At 43.6% G+C, this 15,340-nt stretch overlaps 1 protein-coding gene across 1 annotated transcript in view; it reads right to left on the bottom strand.

The window, feature by feature from the left end:
• Positions 1–15,117, bottom strand: part of TNFSF8 (TNF superfamily member 8) — a 30,568-nt gene extending 15,451 nt beyond the window's left edge. Inside the window, exons 1-2 of the mRNA XM_004712583.1 lie at positions 14,923–15,117; positions 3,489–3,537 (exon numbers count right to left, since the gene is read on the bottom strand). Coding sequence (XP_004712640.1) covers positions 3,489–3,537; positions 14,923–15,117 — 244 coding nt within the window. The remainder of the gene's footprint in view (positions 1–3,488; positions 3,538–14,922) is intronic.
• Between the last annotated feature and the right edge of the window lie 223 nt (positions 15,118–15,340).

Raw genomic sequence — 15,340 nt, forward strand, 5'->3', positions numbered from 1 at the left:
ACCACCGCTCCCATGGCATTGAAGCTAAGAACCACCGCTCCCATGGCATAGAAGCTAAGAACCACCGCTCCCATGGCATTGAAGCTAAGAACCACTGCTCTCATGGCATTGAAGCTAAAGGGAGGCACTTTAGCAAAACTAGTGAGTCCTGGTGGAGATTATGCTGGCATTTGGAGACATTTCTGGTTGTGGAAACATGGTGTGGGAATTAAGATCGGTTTGGGGTGAGTTCCTATTTGCTATTCGCAATCATGAAATCAGCAACATAACAATCATAACTGTATCAGAGAGGAAGGAACACCACAACTAAACTAGTCCATGGCTTCCCAAACTTTGATTTTCACAGATCAAAGAAATTTCCCCCCAAAATGAACATTCCAGGGTCAGCACTGAGATGCCTATTAGGACCATTGAAATGAAACAACCACGCCAAGAAAGCAATCCAGTTGAACTGCCATCTCCAGCAACTTTGTGTTATAAAGGAAACACAATTCTGCATTCAACACTAAATAATTCAGGAAGAACATTCTCTCAGAAAAAAAGAAAGGCCCCTATATTCAATACAATTGGTTATGTGAAAACCCAAGGCCTTTGTGGCGCTGTCAGGTAAGTGTTGGACTGCTAACCCAAGGTTGGAAGTTCAAACCCATGGGCTGCTCCTTGGGAGGGAGATGAAGCTATCTACTCCCTTAAAGATGTATAGCCTCAGAAACACTATATTGGGTCTCTATGAGACGGAATCGATTCCATAGCAGTGGGTTTATGTGCAAAAGGGGCTTGCTTATCCTTCTTTTTCCCACTCCATTCTGGATGGGTGAAAGCTTTGTCATTCGGCCAGCAGCACCAGCCAGAAGCTCTGGGTCTGGCCACCCATGATTGAAGTGCTCTGTACGTGACAGAGCTGGAATCCAGAGTGGCCACTGTCCCATGGCTTCATCCCAAGGACCTTTGTGATTGTGGTCATGATTATGTTAAGGATGACCTCACCCTCTGAAAAGGTGAAAGCTCCCATCTCACCTGAAGACTCTGGGAGGAAGCAGTGGTGGTGAACGGTAGAGGTGTGTGTGTGTGTGTGTGTGTGTGTGTGTGTGTGTGTGTGTGGTGTTTACCTTCATTCAGTTTGCTTTGCTTAGTGCAAGGCTCTTTGTGAGTGTGTGTTACATGGTTAAGGCAGATGTTGAAATCCAAAGTCTATGCTGGATCCACTAAAGAAGTTGGTGAGTTCAAATATCCAAATAGTCACCAAATTCAGCCCTCCACTGCTTTTCTCAAAATAAAAATGTGTTGAAAGACAGCTAGAACCATTCTCTTACAGGTCGTCTGTGGCATTTCAGTCCTGGAGTGGCAAAGTTGAGCAGATGGGACAGAGACCTCATTGCCCCCCAAAGCCCAGAATGTTTATTTTCTGGCTATTTACTGGTTTCTGAGCCTTTCTTCACTAAGGCTACTGTTTGTCTACACGGGAAGTATAGGAACTGAGGTGGCATGTTAAGTAGCAAACTGTTGACAAAATGTCTATTATTGGTCTGCTCTGAAAGATCCAGAGGGCTTATCTGTTAGGGCCTTTGGCTTCTACTGAAAGTTTCTGGCTGACAGAGAGCAGGAAGGGCATGGCCCAGAGCAGTGTGAAGGAGAACGCCAAGTGTGATGGTGTCGGGACGGGGAGTTATGTCGAGACACCCATGTCCTCTGATCCCAAGAATGTGCTGATGGCTTGAACTGGTGCCCATGGGGGTCCACCCCGTCTCCTTTTCTGTTTTCCTTGGGGCTGCCAGATTAAGCAACTATATTTGGAATTTAGGTTCTAAAGATTAGCGAGCTCACACCAACTGGTGTGACCCAAGAATTGTAAGTAATATAATCCAAATCTAAAGGAGGGAATGGTATCAGAGCTAAAGTTGTGAACACTGGGTTTTCAGAAGGCTATGGATGACAGTGGAAGCCCGAAATCCATCCGTAGGGCCCATACATGGAATGAGCCTCCTGTGAACACTCTTTGACCATAGTTGAGGGTTGTGAATAGTCTTGTTATCAGAGAGCATTGTAACCTGGATTATGGCAGATGTAGTTAGGTTAAAAAGTAATGTCATCCTTTGATTTCCCTTTTGACCCATTTTAAAGCTGTTTCAGTTTAAGAATAAAAGGGAAGAGGAAACACATGTAGATGAAGCCCCTGGTGAATCCGTCTGACCAGGAACTAGGGATGTGAATAGCCTTGCTGTGTGTCATGCAGGACACATTGGAAAGTGGGTTGTTGCAGACTCAGTTAGGTTACAATTTAGCACCCCATCACCTGATCTCCCTTATGATCCATTTACCTTTGCTCTAGTTTTTAAGATTTCCTGCTTTCTTTTCGATTTGGAGTTTTGATCTATTTTACTTTATTGTTATTGTTAATTAAAGAAATGTTTATATGTGAAATCCAGGATACATAAATCTATGAAGATGGTACCTGGATTAATGGTTCCTTGTGGGTATAGCAGGGGAAGTTGGAGGGAGATGGGGAGCTAATAACTATCAATACAAGAATGAAAAAAGTGTTCTAAAATGGACTGTGGTGCTGATTGTACAACTGTTCTTTATATGACGGAACCATCTAATTTTATGCTATGTGAATTATATGTGAATGAAACTGTTGGGATAAAAACAGTAAATCCAAGGTGTGGGGGGAGATAAAGCCGAGGGGCCTAATATTAGGTTAATGTTCTTGTATAGAAAGAATGCTGCATTAAAATTAAGGACATCTGGATTCTCGAGTTGGTTCTGTATAGCCTTCGGCAAGACACTTCCCTTCTCTGAACCAAGCTTTCCCCCTTGTGTAAATGAAAAGATGAATCAGATTACAGTATCTCAACATTTCCATCTTCAGTGCTCACTGAATTCTGCGCATCCCCTTTCTGGGACTACAGGAGACAAAGCATTCATCCATTCATCGTGATTAGAAATATGGGAATGAGGCAGTTCGTTTTTCTGTGTCCTAAACTTCCCTATCCAGGTTGGCTAATACCAGTTACCTGATGATTACAATGTGCTGGTTGCCATGCTAAGCAATTCAGGACCATGATTTGACTGGCTTCTCCAATATGTACCTTAGGTGGATATTATTATCATCCCCATTTTATAGATGAGAAATTGAGGCTCTGAGGTGCAAAGGCAAGTCAAGATCTATCCTCAGTAACCCAACTCTAGATTTCAAGCTCTTAAAGTATCTTACTTTGCGTTCCTGGTAGTACCTATGCAATATCCTGTATCTGAGGTAGGAATTTGCACTTGTGGGACTGTTGGTTTCAGATGGGAGAATTGGTGGGGACAATAGCATTGGCCACAAAATGAATCTAGATGCATCAGCTCAGCCCTGAGACCTGCCTTCCTTAACCCCTGGTTATGTTGGGCACTGAATAGAGTCTATGGTCACTACTCAGTTTTTATACCTTATGATGTCATCTGCGTGAGCCACTACACATTTGCTTCTAATATCAAGCTCTTACCTCCTTTATAAGGGGTGCTGTCGCCTAGGTTGGTAATGGAAGAAGAACCCTGGCAGAGAAAGAAAGGAAAAAGAAGCAATCGTGAGGATGACAGTCAGTCACAACAGCCCATCTTTCCCGGTGCCTCCCTACTGATTATTCTCAGTGTATTGTGCTCTTTAGAATTCACCTTCAGTCTGACTTGTAAATTAAAGGAAAAAATCCATTGGCTTAGTTTTTACAAAGGAGTTTCTTACCCATTTCCTTAACCCCTGTCAGAAATGCAGACAAGGATCATCGTTCCCAATTCGTAGGCCAGGAACCCAGGATTGAGAGAGATAGAGACTGGCACAAGATCCGACTGTCCTGTCAATTCAGGGACCGAAAGCTTGGATTCTTCATTCCTAAGTCATTGCCCTTTCCCCTTCACATGTGTTTATTTTTCTCCCTCTTCAATAAATACAAGAAAAACCAAGAGTAGTGTATGTGTGGGTTTTTTTTCCATATTTGATTCATTGAATAGTAAAAATATGTTGCAAGCAAACCTGGAAAGGCATAGCTCTGTTTTTCCCGTGGTTGGAAATTCTGAATTAAGTGTTTATAGGCCAGACAGTGTGATGATATCATCTCTTACATATATATTTGAAAGTTTATGTACCACACTGTGAGAACAACATAAATAATGAAACAAAGTCCTTAAACTCTTTGATTTGTTATATTTGTATTTTATTAAATAGATGTCTACTTATCAAGATAAATATATATGTAATAAATATGTATCGATTACATGATGTGCTATGGATTATTTATTAGACAATAAGCACACAAATAAGTCAGGACGTTGGCAGAAACAGAATGCCTTCTGAAAGGGACACCCCTCAGGGGGCTGGACGAGATAGAGGCAGGTCCAGCTCAGGTGCACGAAGAGAGATACAGGAGAAGACTCAGGCACAGTTCTCTTCCCTAAGAGAGTCCTCAGAGACGAACTTCCTGGGCCCTTGCTTGCCTCTTTCCCCTCTCCCATCTCAGCCCTGGAGACATTCTTCAAGTGTCCTCCAATGAAGAATGCACGCTCATGGTTGAACCTGCCCAGTGTGCTGAACTAACGTCTCAGGGAAGACGGAGAGAGGTGGGAGCATGTACAACATGGACAAAAGAGCTTTCCAATCTCTACCAAATCAAGAAAACAGTCTCTTTTCTTTGCATTCTGAATGAGCAGCTCGATAGAACCTTCTGGAGTTCCCCTGTATTCTACTGTCTCCCTAGAAGCCATGCCCTTTGCTTCCCAGCGAAGGCTTCTTTTCTAATGCCTGGATCTCTGCCCCAGCCCATGTGCTCCGGAGGTAAGGAAACTTCCCAGAGGCAAAGCTCCAACAGAGCCCTCCTCTGTGCATCACGAGGAAGTCACTTTCGACTTTCGAACTTGAGCTTTTCAGGGGAAGGGAGATGGATTTGATTGGTCAGGTTTTGACTTCTGCTCTCTAATATTTCATGATTTTATTGCTTTGGTTGAGATCTACTTAACATAACTATGGTGTGCATTTGTGGTCTCTCAATTACGCATGCAGTTCATCGGAAAACTTGTCATCACAAAATTCCCCTTCATGTTGCCTCTGTATGATGACAAATCGCCTTGCAGATTGCAATAAACACCTTATTCGCTGCCAGCATGTGTACTGGTTTGTGCAACATGAAAAGACACAAAGGGCCAACTTTAATATTTCAATTTGGTGCCAGGATTGCTGAAGTCGCCAGTGCACTTTCTCCTGCCCAGGGAAGTGTCCAGGGACAACTAGCGAATGCTACAACAGCAAGACCAGTGGAGCCACCCCGAGGACAATAGCGTAGGGAAATTACCAGAGAATTACTCATTAAATGCATGTTGAGTCATTGAAAGACACCCTGATTGATTTTATGGTTTAGCGGACTAGGCAGTCATTGAAAACTACAGATGAACATATACAGATGCAGAGTGTTCCTTAAACTCCAATCTTCATCCAAAACTCACCTAAGGATCTCATTACCATGCAAACTCTAATTCCATTGGCTTAGATGGAATTCCAGCGTCTATTTCTGGCAAGGTCCCAGATGACCTTCACGGACCTTCGACTGGACTATGAACAGCAAGCTTATAAGAGAACATCTTGAGGAGGAAGACTAATTTATATTGGGGGTCAGGGAAAGCTTCACTCTGTCATCTGAGTATTTTGGGTTTTCTAACTTCCAACAGGTGGCTGTCAATTAGAAAGCGTCTTAGTACCAGAAAGCACTTTGCCACCGAACTCTGCATCAGGCTTAGGAAATATAAGCAATGCAAAATCCCCATTTCTGTGATTGAAGTCTTCTAGGCCTGAGACCTCCACAGCTTTCACTAGCCAGCTGCCAATTGCGGACTATCTATCTGTTTGGTGTTCTTTACACTGCCCAGGAGAGATGCTGTCTTCAGAAGCGAAAGGTAGACACAGTCACTGTCTGTTTTTGGATAAACAACCTTGCATTGGGAGATGGAGAGACAGGGTCTCAAAAGAGCTGGTGACTGTTAAAATTTACTGAAGACTGTCGATGCCCCCAGGTACTCTGCGTAGTGCCTTACATCATCTCCTCCAAAGCAGCCATGGGGGTGGGATAGTGGGTTACAAGTCGGGCTGCGAACTGCCAGGGTCAGCAGTTCAAAGGCACCAATCGGTTCCAGAGAGAAAAGTGACCGTTTTGCTCCTGTAAAGATTTACAGCCTCAGAAGCCCTTCGATGGTAAGGGGGTGTGAGTGAAAGTGTCCTAGAATTCTCACCCACATTTTGCAGGGGAATCTTGGCCCTGACTTGGGTTGGGGGGGGGGGGATCAGACCATGCTGCTCAGTAACTTCCCTTTGAGTCAGGAAGTCCACTGGACACACACAGACACAGCCAAAGGTCCTTCTTACTTGCCATTCCCGGCCCCATTGTGTAGCTCAGGAAACCTCATCCCCGTGGTTACCGACCAACTACATTTTTATCTGTTTTAATTTAAGCGTGCTTCCCCTTTCTTTCAGACTCAGTGGGTCATGGTGGGTATCCTCAACAATAAAAATATTCTTCCTGTTTTGGGAGGGCAGACCTGTTATGGCTAACCTCTTAATCCCCGGTGAAGCCCCCTGCTCCCAGTCATGCTTCTTATTTAGGAGTGTTGCCTCTGCTTCTTTAATCACCATGATTAGAAGGCTAATGAGTCTTACCTTTCCTAAGGCGTTATGGGAATAAGGGATTGCATTTAAAATGTCATCAAGTATTTGAAAAAGAGAGCTATTTTGGGCATTACCTTGGCCTTAAGGTAATACGATGCATCATATTTGTTCTAATATTTTGAAAGGCTAGTTTCTTTTCACAGAACAATAATGTGCAGGGACTATGAAATCCCCCATCTGCTTTTGCCAAACATGCCCCTTTTGATGTAAATTTATTGCAGACAACTGATTTCTGGAGAAATTCCTTATCCGTTTCCTCTCTAGCCTTACAGTTATTTTTATAAAGCAGGGTCTGACCCCTGGCCCGTGAGTGCGTTCGTCAGGAATGCCTCTTTTATTTTTAAGCTAGCTTATCCTAAGCTCTTCATGAGAGTTACATGACAGCACTCCTGAGGTTCATGCTTTAGATGCATTATCTCATTTGGCCATTACCTTGACCCTAAGAGTTAGCAATTGATGAAGATTTCTAGGAGTAACCTAATTGGAGGTCCCATAGGTGGTGAATGGCTGAGGGAGGCTTCAAACTCAGGTGTGTTGACTTTGAAGGTAATACTCTTAACTACCACGCCATCCTGCCTCTTTAAAGTCAGGCAGTGTTTGAATCTGAACGCACATTTGAACAAGATGCCCACATGCTTTGACGTAGATCTCTATCTGAGTCAGCTGAGGAGCTTGTTAGTTGAACTGTAGATTCTGATTGGCTTGTCTGGACTGAAAAATGCAAATTCTCAGTGGGTCAAACCAGAATGAATGGTTCTAAGTCCTACAGCAAACTGAGGCTTGATCGGCAAGTGAATGGACTTCAAAGAAAAGCCCCGGACAAAAAGCTATTTTCATTGGGAACAACTGGTTTGGCATGGTTAAAGCAGGAATTGGACCAAACCCAAGTCACTGCCATTGAATTGATAACGACTTGGGGTGTTCTGGGATTATACATCTTTATGGAGCACTTAGCCTCATCTTTTTCCTTTAGAGTGACTAGTATATTTGAACTGCCAACCTGTGATTAGGTGCTCAATGCTTATCCCACAGACATACCAGTGCTGCTTAAAACTTTTTAAACTCAAACAAAGAAATGGCCGTAGAGCCAGTTCTGAGTCACATCGACTGTATGAGGCAGAGTAGAACTGCTCTGTAGATTTTCAGAAGCTGTAAATTCTCACAGTCGGAAACAGCCTCATCTGTCTTCCTCTGAGCCACGGATGGAGCCAAACTGATGACCTCGTGGTAAACAGCCGAACTCATAACCCATGATACCACCAGTGTCCTTTCACACTTTAAAGGGCATAAGAATCAATTTGGGATCTTATTTAATGCAGATGCAGATTCAGTAGGTCTGTAATGAGGTCTTAGTCTTGCAATTGGGCCAGGACCCTCCTTGTGTAGCAAGGGCATAAAGCTCACTCAATAGGCAACCAGAAATCCTCCTCCCCCCAGGCCTGAATATGGAGTTGGGCTTAGATAAGTGGGGCCCCCTCCATCAGCTTGTCTTGTCTAGTCCTGCATCCTTCTATCCCTGTATGATCTGAGCTGACCTCTGTTTGGACACCACCACTGCTCTCCTCACACCATCCATTTGGAGCGGTGCCTCGGCTCCTTCTTTTGCTTCCTCTGGAGTCCCTTACCACCTGACCTGTACTGACGATGGTTCTCCCCCTGGAGAACTCTTCTCTTCAGAAAAATGCTCTGGCAGTTACATCATCTCCTGTCAACTTGTGAAGGGGTGGGGTCTAGACAGTCAATCAGGCCATAGCCAATGAGACCTCTGTGTGGGCATGGCCTTCTCCTGCAGATTGTCCATGGAACTCCTATTTTCCTCCCTGGAGGTGGGGGACACTCTCTCTGCTTCGTCTTCCTACTGACAAGCCACATGGAGCTACTACGCCAGACTGAAGTGCTTCTACCACCACTGAATCCACAAGACTTTCCACCCACTGGCCTGTGATCTTCCTGCATTCAGCATCATTGCATAAGTGTGTGAATCTAAAGAGGAATTTATGGACTAGTATTGACATGTGGGGTAATATCGGACTCATGGACTTGATCTGAACTGGGCTGGGATGTTTTCCTAATGTATAATTTCTCTTTGATATAAGGTTCTCTCTTAAACATATATGAGTGTCTCTGGATTTGTTTCTCTAGTCAACCCAGACTAACACAAATGCTAAGAAGTATAGAAAGACTATGATGAGATGATCATTATTAGTCCACTCCCAGTGTATTAATTGATTCAGACAAAGGATAGCCAAGGAATGGCAAAACCATTGAGGGGAGGATATTTGTCTTTTATCCATCGAGAACATATGTTCTACAAAAGAGCTATCCAGGAATCATCACCCGAATCAAGTGACTAAATGTATCTTCACCAATAAGGGGACAACTTGATATGCATGCCTCGCTGTGAGACACTAGGAATCATATAACATTCCTTCTGTACTGGTCTAGGATCCTGGTATCTCTGTGGGCTTGGATTGGGCTGCTAATGGCAAGCACTGCGTATGTCCCAGGAGCTATGATAAGCGCTGTCCAATAACTCCTCCTAAGGAACCCTGGTGATAGAATGGTTCATGTGCTAGGCTGCGAACCAGAAGGTCAGCAGTTACAACCCACAAGCAACTCAGGGAGAAATATCAAGCTCCTGTGAAGACTTACAGTCCGGGACGCCCCAGGAGCAGTTCTCTCTGTGCTATGGGTTCACTAGGAGTTGGAAGAGACTTGCTGGCAGTGAGTAGATTTGTGTATATTCTGGCCCCAACCCCTTCATCTAAATTTAATCACAAGGATATATATGTACTAAGACCAATGTAGAATGTGAAACATTCTATAAGAGAACTAGCCTGGACCCTTCAAAAAACAATCACTGGTATAAGAGACAATAAAAAAAGGACAGGGGAAGATCACTTATTCAATGCTTCTCAAATCTTAATGTGCCCAAAATTCACATATCTTCTTAGAGGAAGATTTTGATTTAGTAGGTGTTATGGATTGAATTGTGTCCCCCATAATATGTGCTATAAATCCCAAGCCCGATGCCTGTGGATGCAATCACATTTGAGCCTAAGATTTTCGTTGTTGTGTTAATAGGACCATAGCAGTATAGGGTGTACTTAAGCTAACTGACCTGAAATTTAAGAGACCAGAGAACATGCAGAAGAAAACAGACAAGGAGAAGACCCACACTGTCTGAAGATGACAGAGTAACCTAAAACAGGGAACGCCAAGATGGTTGGCTAGAGAAATAAGAATTTCCCGCTAGAACCAGCAGAGAGATTTTCAATAGCAATGATGACCTGAAATCAGATGCCCAACCCTCTAAACTGGGAGGCCAGACATTTCTGTTGGTTCAAGTCATAGCAGCACTAAGAAACCAAAGTAGTAGGTCTGGGATGGAGCATGACATTTTGTATTTCTAACCAATATGTTTAATTTCTAAATTCAATTTCCTAATTGCATTTGTAATAACAACATGCTAGATTAAGATAACCTCCAACAAACAAACACTTTTCCAGTTCTGCAAACCCCTTCATCACCCCAAAGATTCCCACCTCTCTTCTGGTGTGTGCACCAGGTGTTCTTCTGTCTGCAATCAAGCTCTTGGTGTTTGGGTGTCATCGTCTCAATTTGACAAGGTTCTCAGAAGACAGAGGTCCTGCCAGGCCTGCATGGGTCTTTCCCTCGCAGCTCAGCTCAGGGTTTGCTCTTGATATTATTCTTATTGATATATTTTTAAGACTGATACATGGAATGAATGTCCAGTGTGGAGAATAATCTGGGTAAAAGGAAGCACCACAGCTATTTCAACTCACTCATCTATGAGGTGGTTTCCAAAAATTCACGATAAACTCCATTATCTTATATTCCATGTTTTCACAAACGTATGTTTCTGAGCTTAAAAAACAACCCCACACAGTCTCACCATCACCAATAATGACCACCCCTAAACAGACACTTAGATGCTCGTGAGAAGGAAGAATAGTGTTGTCAGAATAAATCAAAACGCCCTTTTCGTTGTTTATAAAGGGCAAGGCGACAGCTGCTTTGTCTGCCTGTCTTGAAAGGGATCCTTGAAATCGTGCTGATCCTGAGCCCTTGCGCTAGCAGTTTGGGGTGGGTATGGTTATCTCCAGGGATCAGCTGAGCCCAGTCTCCAATTTTCCAATGCGGACATGCCCCTGTGATCGAGGACGTGATAACTGTAAACAAAATAGTTAGCATCCTATGGCCTCCTATTTGTGGTGTTTTCAGGTGTGTCCAACTGGACTGTGCTCCACAGGGGGCTCCAGGGCTGACCACCAGGACTTTCCTTCAAGGTGCCTTTGGGTGAACTTGAATCTCACCTGGTGGTTAGCAGTGAAACATGCTGTTTGGGAACTTCACGCCGTTAACTGAGAAGTCTATCTTACTATACAGCCCTCTATTGCAAGGAGTTACACCAGAAGAACATTGCTTTTCTTTTTCCTTGGTATATATATTAGGAGACATTTCATCATGATTCTATTCTCCTATGGATTACTGTATATTACTGTACTCGGTAATAAATCAATGTTCTTTTTTCCCTATATATAAGTGAAGAGGTGTGTCATCTTGGTAGAACTTTTACTTCTGATTGTCATTATTTACTGAAATGAAATTTCACCTTCCCTTCCCTCTACGGGAATTTAGCTTACAGATACACTCACCATTGTGCGCTCAGGGGGAGAAAGGCACAGAGAAAAAGGCAAGTGTCCTTCACTGGACACAGCTAAACTAAATGATGAAGCGTCCGTCCAAGAGGACACTATGCAGCTCTTCAAGAGAATGAGGTGGACTTCTTTGTATCGACGTGGAAATGCTTCCAAGACACACTGGCAAGTGAATCAAGCAAGGTGCACATTTTCTGCTTTACTGAAAGGACGTGTGTGCAAGACACTTGTCGGGGCACAAGGGTTTCCGTGGACCCACAAGAAGTGGTTCATGGTGATTACCTCGGGGAAGAGGATTTCATGGTTGTGTCGGGAGCATATGAACGACTTCTCTTTTCTTTCCTTTCACTGGTTGTTTGTCCGAAACTATGAGGCTGTAATATTTTATAATTAATAAGCAGCTGAAAGGAAGAGAAAAGGCAACCTCCATGGAAACTTGAAGTACTTCACTAGATAGTGAGTTCTAGAAGCAACATGAAAACAGAGGTTTTGTTCAGAAACATATCCTCGTGCTTAGAACAATATCCTGCACACAATAGATAGATGCTCGATGAAGATTTGTTTGAAACCGACGTTCTTTTCGTCTCTCCGAAAGGGTTGGGCTTTGAGCTTAGCTGTGATGACGAAGGAGGTTTCTGATCATTTTCCTGTATGTCTTACATCTTTTCTCCCTGGTGCCTTGATGCAGAGCACGATGGTGGCACAATGGTGATGAGTGGGGCTGTGATCTGTAAAGTCAGCAGTTTAAAACCACCAGGGGCTCCTCCAGAGACAGACAGGGCTTTCTGCTTCCATAAACAGTTACAGTCTCGCAAACTGACAGGGACAGTTGCTGTGAGTGGCCCTCGGATCCCTGGCAGGGAGTTCGATTGTTTGGTTTGGTTCCAATGGCTAGGAATGACCTCTCCTCTGCTGTCACGCCTTCACTTACTGGAAATTGTTCACCTTTCCCAAGCCAACTCCAAACACCAATACCCAGGGGGGTTTTTGTTAGACCTACCTGGATAAATCTCTCCCCAATTTGTGCTCTCAAGGAAGCCCTGTGAACCTACTTTCTATCACTAGTATTGACTGTAGATGTATTTTGCTTTAAACACTAGATCCTTTTAATCTAGAACTGTGACGTCTTAGGCTAAAAAGTCACGCATAGAGTGTACCTATCAACCCATTTTATTTTAAGTAACGGGGTTGTGATAATTTAACGGGGTTAAGTTCTTTGGATATTTCCCAGAGGTCCTGTGCAGTAGTTCTCAACCTGTGGGTTGTGACCCCTTTGGAGGCTGAACGACCCCTTCATAGGGGTTGCCGGATTCATAACAGTAGCAAAATGACAGTAATGAAGTAACAACAAAAATAATTTTATGTTTGGGAGTCACCACAATATGAGGAACTGTATTAAAGGGTCACCGCATTAGGAAGGTTGAGAACCACTGTGTTAGTCTTTTCACTTGTCTAAATTCTACCTGTCCTAACACCTGCCTCTGTTCCCTCTTCCTATAGAAAGTCTTCCCCTTGACCCAAGCTCAAAGGACAAACTCTTTCTTTTTAATTATTGTAATGGTTAATGTCAGAACAAATTGTTGACAGATGATGTGCATCACACACTTAGCATTTAATATCACTATTCCTTTTGATATTAGAGGCCTTAGATTCTAAGCATGTAATTGATTTTCCTCAGGCTAGGGACTCATCACACCAAGCCACACAATTACAGTGTCAAGCTAGTCCTTGGTTTCCAAAATGATAAATAAATCAGGGAAACTGATGCACTAGAAGAAAAAGCTGCCAAAAATAGAGTTGGAAAAGTTTCTAGGTGTTTCTGTACCTGTATTGACAAAAGGATGTTGCTTTCATTAAGAAATCAAGCAGTCGTATAGCTATCACTTTCTAAGGATGAGACTTAGTGCAAACTCTATCCCTTCCCTAGTGCCCACTCTCCACATCTGTGAAAACGAGGCAGAGACATCCCCTCTAATTGTGCCAGGGGCGGAATCAACTCAACTAAAAGGTGGGTTTGCATGAGTACCAACCTGGAGTTCTCTCTAGCGCCACACAAGCATGTCACCACCCTCGCCTTCCAACCCCCATCACCATCTTGACTTTGTCTCTATTTCCTTTCCCTTCCTTTTCTTCCTTCTTTTCGCTCTCCCATTCTGTTACATGAATAGAAAATGCAACCACCATGGAAACTTTAAAGACATTGCCGGATAGTAAGTTCTAGAAGTGACATGAAAGCGGAGCGTTTGTTGGTTTTGTTCCGCGCTATATCCTTAGTGCTTAGAACACCATAGATAGATGCTCAATAAATATTTGCATTTGAAACCCACGTTCCTTCCTTGCCTCCCTCCCTTTCTAATTCTTTCACCAAGCTTTAAATAAAAACCTTCTAAAAGGCTACTTCAGTTTTTTTTATCCTTCGATCATTCCTATAAGATGACACACCTCTGGTGTACTCCAAATTAGAATGAAAGAAATTGCAGAGCCCCGAGAGAAGGGGGGCGCAAAGTGCCTTCAAGAGTATGTTCTTTGTAGAAGTAGATAAGCCTACAGTAGACAAGAAGACAGGGTGGTTCATCGTTATTTGGGTAGTGGAATGAAATAAAGATTAACCACCCTGCTTTCTTTCACCTTCATGGAAATGTGAACTTCAACGCTTCCTTTACCATTTTCAGCTCTAGGACACTTGAAAAATGGATACCAAACCCTTCACAAGCGAGTTCTTCTTAACATTCAGAGTGTCACAAAGCATTGGTCTCAGACAACGGAATAAGCACAGAACACATTTACAGTCTTGTAAGACCATGAACAGGAGGTGCTGTGGAGTAATAAACACACTGGTTTTTCACTTTGGCAAAGTGAGGTATTTACATTCTTGAATGATCTATTCTTAAAAACAAAACAAAAGTAAAACCTTGGTTCCCTAATAAAATCATTAGGGAAATTTTGTCAAAATTTATTTTGACAACCTAAGCTTGTCCAAGCAGTGGCTTTCGGGCAAGCTGTCTGTTTGCCTTGTGGCCCTTCCTGAGAAAATGCCCGGCTCTTGAAGGAGCTTGGGTCTTTGCTCTTGGCCTCTGAACCAATAGCTCCTTGTTTAAAGCCCTTGGCAATGGATGAGGCCCCGGAAACATCAGGGACATTTGAACTGAGCATACGGCACGTTGGAATCTGGTCTCAGGATCTCGCGGCCATGAGAACAAGTTGTGCAAACATACATGTTGATCGTTTCCTTAGTGGTTCCTTCCTCCATACGACTCTGGCTCAGCAAGATATAAACAACCTGAATTTCTAAAGGCCCATTGCTCACCTCCACAAGGGTGGTTCATCTAAGCCTAAATCGCTGTGAGACGATTGTTTTGGTGACCAAAGTTTTTCTGAACAAGCTGAGTTGTTTCAGAGAGTGAAGTTCCTGCTTCTTTTCTTCCTTTCACTACATGATATATGGATTTCAGTTTTGCTCTCCAACAACTCTATTGTTTGATCTCAAGGCTCCCTGGGAGAAACGGAACATAAATCAGAAAGGAAAGGTGAAGGGGGAAGGAGGCCACTTACCGTCTTCTGAACCACCAAGACCATTATGGTTGCCACGGCAAAAATGAGACACAGTGCCAGGGTGGCGGTTGTGAAGTAGAAATAATTCCGGCTCACGGTTCCCCAGTGGCTGGTGACGGAGCCTTCTGGCACATGCATGGCTGTGTCCTGAGAAGGGGCCACGCTGTTGAATACTTCGTGCAGCTGGGGATCCATTCTTATATAGTCTTCCACATCTCACACCTTATCTCTCCTCATCTGAGTCCGTTCTGGGCCCATCTCTGTTCCAAGAAGGATTCTCCCCCAGCATCCTGGATCATGTGACTTGGAAAAAAATCTTCACCGGCTGCTTGGAGAAGAAACCCTTTTCTGGGGGCGTGAGGCGAAAGGCAGAAGCATGGGTGGGGGAGAGGTTCATTTTTCATCGCCAGGGATTAAT

This window comes from Echinops telfairi, unplaced genomic scaffold (genome assembly GCF_000313985.2).
Source record: "Echinops telfairi isolate 266 unplaced genomic scaffold, ASM31398v2 ScPeMD7_7410;HRSCAF=8448, whole genome shotgun sequence".
Lineage (NCBI taxonomy): Eukaryota > Metazoa > Chordata > Mammalia > Afrosoricida > Tenrecidae > Echinops > Echinops telfairi.